At 56.8% G+C, this 8,039-nt stretch overlaps 1 protein-coding gene across 1 annotated transcript; it reads left to right on the top strand.

Annotated features, from left to right (window-relative positions):
- Positions 1 to 1,034: 1,034 nt before the first annotated feature.
- EDN2 (endothelin 2) lies at positions 1,035 to 6,892 on the top strand. Its single transcript, XM_005888964.2, has 5 exons — positions 1,035 to 1,172; positions 1,525 to 1,687; positions 3,169 to 3,291; positions 4,347 to 4,445; positions 6,234 to 6,892. The coding sequence occupies exons 1-5, from the start codon at positions 1,118 to 1,120 to the stop codon at positions 6,325 to 6,327; spliced, it is 534 nt and encodes a 177-aa protein (XP_005889026.1). The 5' UTR covers positions 1,035 to 1,117; the 3' UTR covers positions 6,328 to 6,892.
- Positions 6,893 to 8,039: the final 1,147 nt, after the last annotated feature.

Raw genomic sequence — 8,039 nt, 5'->3', positions numbered from 1 at the left:
AGACGGGCTCCAGGGCCGGCCTTCTCTGGAGCTCTGGACCTCGAGATTGTTGGGGAGATAAGCCCAATGTCATGAGTCAGGCATGAGAGAGAGCACGGGTTCTGGGAGTTCCAAGAAATGAGAGGGCCTTTCCTCTTGTGCCTGGAGACAGGGTCCCTGAGAAGGAGGGACTCTGAGCCAGCCGAGGGGGAGGAGCAGGATGCTGGCCCCCAGGGAGCCCCTCCATCACTCTGCCTTTTTTGCAGAAAGTCACAGAGGTGAGCCAAGACATCCTGTCCTGGTCAAGGGGTGAGCCAAGACATCCTGTCCTGGCCAAGATGGGAGGTTTTCCCAGGGGCTTTTGGTGTACATATCCACAAGCCACCTTTCTGGAAAGAGCTCTGAGGGCCCCTTCTTAGCATCAAGGAAATCTGTGGGTCACATAGGTTAAGAAGAAGGAAAGAAGGGCACTTCCTGGGGGAGGTGGGGAGGAGGCGGCTCCAGGCTGGTCAGTGGTCAGGGGTAAACTGTGTCCTTCCCTAAGGAAAGCAGGCCCAGAGAAGGCTCTGACTCTCCCAAGTCCACACAGCCTTGTAGGTCATTTACCTCCCACACAGCAGAAGGGACACCCTCCACCTGGTTGACAGTAGGCAGACAGGAAAGCAGGGTCTCCTCCAAGGAAAGGGAGGGTTTTGCCCATGGGACCTCTCCCTCCCAACTCTGAGCTCTGGGCAAGACCCATGGAGAGTGGGGAGGGGCTCACGGCATTTGGAGGATGACTTGAGGGGGTCCAGTGGGACTGAAAGGGGTCCCTGGGGACAGCAGGGGAGCCTCAGGACTCCAGGAGGTGCTCCAGGCTCAGAGGGAGCATCCTCCCCCCTTTTTCCTCCCTCATCCTGCCCTCCTCCCTACCGCAGAGGCTGGGGCGGGCCGGGCGCCCTGGGAGGAGGCGGTGTCCCTGGCTCCCTGCCCACCGGTGCAGGGCTGGACGGGCAGGGGCGGAGCCATGCCTGGTGTTATAAGAGGCAGCCAGGGCACCGAGGCAATGAGCTGTCGCTCAGCTTGGCAGCAGGACGCTGGCAGCAGGCACACTCCGCACTCCAGCCCAGCCTGAGCGTGCCTCACCACTGTGGTCGCCATGCCCACCGCCTTGTGCTCCATCGCTCTAGCCCTGCTCGTGGCCCTGCACGAAGGTGAGCACCCCCCACGGGCTCAGCAGCTGCAGCAGCCCTGAGGCTGCTTGTCTGTATCTCCTGCTGGGGCTCTGTGCCCCCCAAGCCAGCCGGGGGCCTTCAGGGGCAGGAGTTAGGCGGCTTGGGGGCTGCAGGAGGCTGTGCTATTAGAGGTGCTGCCGTCCCAGGACAATCACCGGTCCTTCCAACCCAGAGGTGCTGGGGCTTCCCCAGGCTGGCCCAGGGCTCCTGAACACTGAGAATGCCAACTTCCTCGATTATGCAAGAGGAGGAGCCCGGCGGATCCCCCATCCCAGCTGTGCCAGGCGCCCTGACCCACCTCTCCACTTTTCTCTCCCTCCTGTGCATGCAGGCAAGAGCCAGGCTGCTACCACCCCCATCCCAGAGCAACCAGCGCCCTTGCCCCGGGCCCGAGGCTCCCACCTGCGGACTCGACGTTGCTCCTGCAGCTCCTGGCTCGACAAGGAGTGCGTCTACTTTTGCCACCTGGACATTATCTGGGTGAACACTCCCGGGTGAGCTACTGGAGGGATCCAAGAGGGGTTGCAGGGGGCAGGGGTGGGGAATGCTGGCATGCTGGGGAAGCCCTGGCACACTGCAGCTCTCTCTTGGAGTGTGGGGCTAACAACAATAGCAATCAGCTATTGCCTCAGTTCTCACGTAGGGGCTGCCTGAGCAAGACAGAGGGCTGTCTCATGAAAATCCTCACAAAAAGCCTGGTCAGAAAGTGTTGGCTCCATTTTCCAGATCAGGGTACTGAGGCTCAGAGAAGTTAGGTGCCTTTTCCAAGGTCACACAGGAAGAGTAAGTGGTAGGTAGGAGGCTCCAGCCTAGGTCTGCAGATGCCAGAGCGCACAGCGGCTCTGCCATGCTGCCTCTGTATAATCTTCCAAGAATGATATGATTAATGACAGCACCCATGTCTTGACTGCGCCAGGCCCTATGCCAAGCACTGCTGGTGCGTTATCACCTCGTGAACGCACCCCCATCCTCCCCAGTGAAGCGGGGACTGCTGCTGTCCCCAAATGACAGACAAGAGACCTGCCCCATGTCACCTGGCAGAGCCGGGGTGGGGTCCCAGAGCTGTCTGTTCTGTCTGCACCCGCGCTGCCTCCGGGCCACTGCATACTTCAAGTTGAAGTTTCTCTGTGTGTTTGTATTTTTTTTTTCCTTCTCCAAATTGCAAAAGACAAGAGAAGCCCGGCACGTAAGCGTGTGTGGAGCTAATCCGCATCCAAACACTGGCTCAGGGCGGGAACCCTGCCAGTCCCTGCGTGCTGGGTCTACCTGGAGTCTCTGCAGCTCCAACCACACCGTCTAAAATTAGCTCAGGCATCCGAGGTGCTGGTCTGACCGGCCACGGGGCCCTGCCCTTCGCCTGGCCCGCCTCAGCCAGACGGAATCTGAAATCAATCTCAGCCAATCTAATATATCTATGCACACACACGCACACGTGCAGGTCAGGCACACTCACCATTTTAAAGTCAAAACTCTAAGAAACACTTGGGTCACCCTTCCAGGCAAGTGGTGACCGGATGGAGGCAGCTGAGCTGTGAGCCTGAGTGTTCACTTCTGTGAGAGGGCACTCTCTCCCTTTCTTCCAGACTAGTTGGGGGTCTTCTTTGAGAACAGGGGGACCAGCCTGACTCCATCAGTTCAAATTGCTGTCTGGGAGTGAGAGGGGCAGGGAGGACAGCTTCCACCCCTCCCCCCCCATGCTGAGCATCTTACTGAGCAGGACCAGGGCAGTTGGGAGGGAACAGAGGCCGGAGAGGGTAAGGGTCTTGCCTGAGGCTCCCTGGCATGTAAGGAGGAAGCTGCAGTGGGAATTCTTGAGGGCAGGAGCTGGTTACTTTTGCTGCCACCCTGGTGGCATGGATGGCTATCCCAGTGTGCAGTGTGGACAGTCCCAGCTTGCCAATGGTCCTGGTTTATCTAATCCTCTCTCTGTCTCTCTCCACCCTATACCACTACCTTGCTGGCGGCCCGCCCACAGACAGACAGCTCCTTACGGCCTGGGAAACCCGCCAAGACGCCGGCGCCGCTCTCTGCCAAGACGCTGTGAGTGCTACAGTGCCAGGGACCCCGCCTGTGCCACCTTCTGCCATCAAAGGCCCTGGTAAGTGGGCACCCAGCCTGCAAGGGGCCAGAGGTGACTGCTGGCCTGGACCTGCTCTGGAGGGCAGGGTGTCTGGAAGGCCAGCAGTGGCGGACTGTTAGTCCCTAGGTCGTGCCCGACTGTTTGTGACCCCACGGACTGTAGCCTGCCAGGCTCCTCTGTCTATGGGATTCTCCAGGCAAGAATACCGGAGTGAATTGCCATTCCCTTCTCCAGGGTGTCCAGGAGGCCAGCAGAGGCGTGGCTAAATGGTGGAGGGGGGGCCAGGGGAGCAGGGTCCTGGGGGTCCAGAGGCTGCCCTGGGCTGTGGGGCAGCCTCCCTTCCTGCAGGGAGCCAGTCACCCTTGAGTCTTCCCCCCTGCCACTACCCCCAGCTCTGGGGGCTTCTGAGACCATTGCGTCCCCACTCCTGGGCAGGAGGAATCCTCCCCAGGTGACAGCTGAGGCAGCACAGATCCAGAGAGGAAACAGGACTTGTCCTGTCAGGCTACACAGCCAGTCAGACGAGAGCTGGGCCTTCCGCCTTAGTCGCTGGGGCTCTGGGACCTCTGGAACTTTCTCAGTGGAGAAGCAGTAGCTGGAGTTGGGAGGCCATGGCACCGTCCCCGAGCTGCCACAAAGCGCCTCTGCCAGTCTTTCGGCCCTCTGGACCTCCCTCCCTCCACGCGGAGCGTTGGGAAAGCAGACAGTGACTTCACCCTCCCCTACCTCCCTCTCCCATGACGGCCTATGGGAAACTCCTCCCCTGAGACCTCAGCTGTGGCTGCAGCCCTGCCTCAGTTTCCCTGCCGAGGGTTCTGCTTGGCTGCAAGTGGCCAGACTCTGGGAAGGCCAGCCACCCCACTGCCTCTTTCTGAGGCTGAGAACGCATTCCCAGTGGCTCAGTTTTCCTCAGGCCCCACCCCACCTGGGAAAAGAAGGGTGCCAGGTGCACAGGGTGGAAATGGATCTGCTCCTGAGGGCGGGTCGGGGCGGGGGGCTGGGCTGGGCCTGCAGCCAGGCAGCCTGGGGGCCCTGGACAGCCCCTCACTTGGGCCCTAATGCTGTTCACTCAGGACTGATGCGGTGGCAGTCCCAGGCAGCGGGTCCCCTGCAGCTGCGTTCCAGGATGGCAAGACGCAGGCCACAGCAGGAGAGCTCCTCCAGCGGCTGAGGTGAGGGGCCCCTACACTGATTGAGTGCCTTCTGTATGCCTTGCACATTTCCCTTATTCTCCATATGACGCCTTGGGTCCTTACGGGCAGCCAATAGCAGCTCAGACAGATGAAGGTGTTTACCCAAGGTCACACAGCAAGCTACAGCATCTGGCTGACTCAATAGCCTGTGTTCTTAACCACTATGCTCTTTGTTACCGCCAGGCCTGGAAGTGGACTTTTATTGAGGGTTTCAAGGCTTGTGACTGTGGAAGGTTCCCAGGTGTTCAATCAGGCTGTGTCTGAATCAAGCATCTCCCACATGCTGGGGTCCAAACGGATGCTACCCAGCCTGTTCCCTCCCTGGGTCCCAGACTGGACTGTCTCCCTGGTAGCTACAACATGGCTCAGCTCAAGGCTTGGCATCCAGGAGATGCCCATGAACGTGTGTCCAACCAAACTGACTTGAGAACAGAAACCTATAGCCAGTCATGTGGCAGGGTGGCTGAAGGGGCAGCATCTGAGCTAGAAAGTCCCAGCCCTGCCACGAGCAAGCTTTGTGACCTTGGTCTGCTCACTGAACTTCTCTGTGCTTCTGGTTCCTGTCTGTGAGGCAGGGACACCGCTGCTATCCATCTCACGGGCTTGTTGTAGGTTAGAGCAGTTGACATACATGAAGAGCCCCAAGAAAGCCCAGGCCCTACGGGAGCTCTGAAGGTTTTAGCCATCCCGAACCTCTGTCCCTGAGGGTTCCTCAGGGCTGCCCAGGGCCGGGGTGCAGCCTAGCCCCTCAAGGGTCCACATCTCTGTGAGGAGGCGGAAACATAGGCAAAAAGACAGGATGGCCGGCTAGGCAGGACCCAGGATATACTGAGGAACTGTCTTAAAAAAATAATAATAAAATGAAAGTGTTAGTCACTCAGTCGTGTCTGACTCTTTGCAACCCCATGGACTATAGCTCACCAGACTCCTCTGTCCATGGAATTCTCCAGGCAAGAATACTGGAGTGGGTAACCATTCCTTTCTCCAGAAAATCTTCCCAACCCAGGGATCAAACCTGGGTGCCCCACATTGCAGGCAGATTCTTTATCATCTGAGCCACTAGGGAAACCCAGGAAATGTCTTAAGATGAAAAACTTCAAGGTAAGACTTTGCAAGTACTTGGCATTCCATAATCAGCAAAGAGTGTTTTCGCCAGTCTGTACTCAGCCTCACACCAGTTCAGGCCTGTGTTTATTTTACAGACCAAAAAGGGGGTTCAGAGAGGTTGAGACCTTTGCCCAAGTTCCCAAAGCTGGGAACCAGCCTCCCAGTTCCCAGGCTAGAACGCCTTAAGCCAGAGTGAGGCCACCTAGATGACGGCAGAGCCCCTACCAGGGTCTCAGCCAGATTCAAAGGACTGCTAGGATCCATACATATCTGGAGCTGGACCTTGAAGAATGGGAATTTTAGGGCACGGAGTATGGGGTGAGTGGAAGGTCAATAGCCTGAGGAGCCACAGGGATAGAGGTGTGGAAGTGAGAGGGCAATCAGGGGAGAGCCACGGGGCTACTCTTGGCCGTGCAGTCACCCTGGTGGCACTTGATGTTGAGCATCAATTTTGTCAAAGCTCCTTGTGGGCAGAAAAGCTTCTAACCTGCCCTGACCTCTCCTTGAGGTTCAGACCTTGTTTTCAGGGTCGGCTGTGACCACCCTCTGACCTCTTGGCCATGAATAAGGAATCCAGACCCTATGACCGCTGCCTCTCATGGGGAACTTTCAAGTGATCTATATCTCCAGAGATGCTCAATTGACCTCTTTCCATTTCAGGGTTATTTCTGCAACCAAGATCCACTTTGCTAGGCAACAGCAGAAGCCGATGAGGGAGACCAGACCTACACACTCCAAGCAGAGGAAGAGATAGCTCTCGACTCTGGGAGAACTTTGGGAAGGAAGCCTGTGTGGATACAGGAGGAGAGGGGCATCCCAGAGCTGGGAGACCTTCTGACCTGTTTCCTGGGCCAGAAAACCCAGCTGCTGGAGCAGGCACAAGCTCTGGCCTCCTCGCCCTGGGGAGGGGGCCTCGCTCAAGGCAGCTCCGTGACACCAGGAAAGTCATCAGGCCCCAGGCTGCAGCGTGGCCTCCCACACTGGCTCCAGTTCCAAGGCCCTGCTGAAAGGAATGGCATGCGGAATGTGCTAACCTGGAGGTGTCCTGTCTGGCGGCTGTGAACCAGGAACAACGTGCAGTGGCGGGCACTCACACCTAAGCCAGCCCGAGTCCTTCCAGGGTTGAAGTCCCGGCCGCCCCCAACCCCTCACCCCCGCTCTGTCCCCTCCAGCCCTCGCTTTCCAATGTCCTTATTCTCCCTTCATACCCTCGGGGCACTCTTGGTGAGAAGGGCCTGCACCACTTCACCTGTCTGTATATAACTTATTTGCTCTAAGAAATTTGACGATTCCGATTATTTATTTTAACGTATTTTTTTAGACTCTCAATTATTTACCTGCGAACTTGTGTTTGTAATAAACAACAAAATAATGCTCTAGCATTTGGTCTTGGTTGAGCAGGAGGTGGGAGGCACTTTTCAGGAAGGGGCTACTTAGAAGTGAAGGGAACAAAGGGACGGCGGGGAAAGAGCCTGAGGCAGGTGTGGAGCCCTGAGTTCCACACCCCTGTGCCCCGGCTGGGCATCACTGGCTGCTGACCCACCCTCTCTGGACTTTTGACTATCATGTGCCTAGACAGCCATTTGCAGCTTTGATATCCCGGGTTCCAGGACCTGTGTTTCTATCAGGCCGGTAAGTGTTGGCCAGGCCTTTCCCCAGAGCATGTTTCATAGGAGCCAAGACTATAAGGACCCACTTCTGCTCTGGTTGCCACCCCTGAGATTCAGAGCAAACCTGTCCAGTGAGGGCTGTGTGCTGTTCCAAGACTGTGTGCAGCCTTACTGGCCCAGGGATGGCTGTTGTAACGGAGTCACAGGCTGGTCCTTATCCCTCACCCTGGGCTTGGACAGACCCTGCTGGGGGCGCTCAACACTTCTCTCACTAAAGAAGCCCAGGGCTCTAGCACTGGCTTGGCTGATCCTGCCAAGGCCCCAGGAAGCTGCTCACCTGAGTCCCAGGGACAGCCAGAAGCTACCCCCGCTGGCAGCTCCTGAGACCTACAGCCTCCACTGCTGCCAAATCCCCCTGCGAACAAACTGTTCCCTTTCCCCTGGCCGGCCTCTGCTGGGAATGGTACGCTGTGGCCTGAGCCAGTTATTGAAAAATAATTATTTACACACTACTCTAAGCCTGCCTTGTCCATGGAGCCAGCCCCAACTCCCTCCTGGGAGAAGAACATGTTGACGCATATTGAACTCCTACTGTTTTCTGGCATTTTATGCAGATAAACTCACTTCATCCTCATGACAATCCCATGATATAGATACTTTTATTATCCCCATTTTACAGATGAGGAAACTAATGCACAGAGAAGGCAACTAATTTTCCTGGGGTCTCACAGCAAGTAAGTGGTAGCATCAGGATTTGAACCCAGAGTGTATAGTACACATGTCTATATGTACTGACTAAATATTTGTTGATTGAATTCATGGATTACCACTGTAGTATGACATTGAACAAATCTTC

This window comes from Bos mutus, chromosome 3 (genome assembly GCF_027580195.1).
Source record: "Bos mutus isolate GX-2022 chromosome 3, NWIPB_WYAK_1.1, whole genome shotgun sequence".
Lineage (NCBI taxonomy): Eukaryota > Metazoa > Chordata > Mammalia > Artiodactyla > Bovidae > Bos > Bos mutus.
This window is presented reverse-complemented; position numbering and strand designations above follow the sequence as displayed.

What these genes read in the sequence shown, in the direction of transcription:
- EDN2 (XM_005888964.2), top strand. Translation starts at nt 1,118, where the DNA reads ATGCCCACCGCCTTGTGCTCCATCGCTCTAGCCCTGCTCGTGGCCCTG. An exon ending in ATCTGGGTGAACACTCCCGG is followed by an intron (nt 1,688 to 3,168) that starts GTGAGCTACTGG and finishes GCCCGCCCACAG; the next exon opens with ACAGACAGCTCCTTACGGCC. An exon ending in TTCTGCCATCAAAGGCCCTG is followed by an intron (nt 3,292 to 4,346) that starts GTAAGTGGGCAC and finishes CTGTTCACTCAG; the next exon opens with GACTGATGCGGTGGCAGTCC.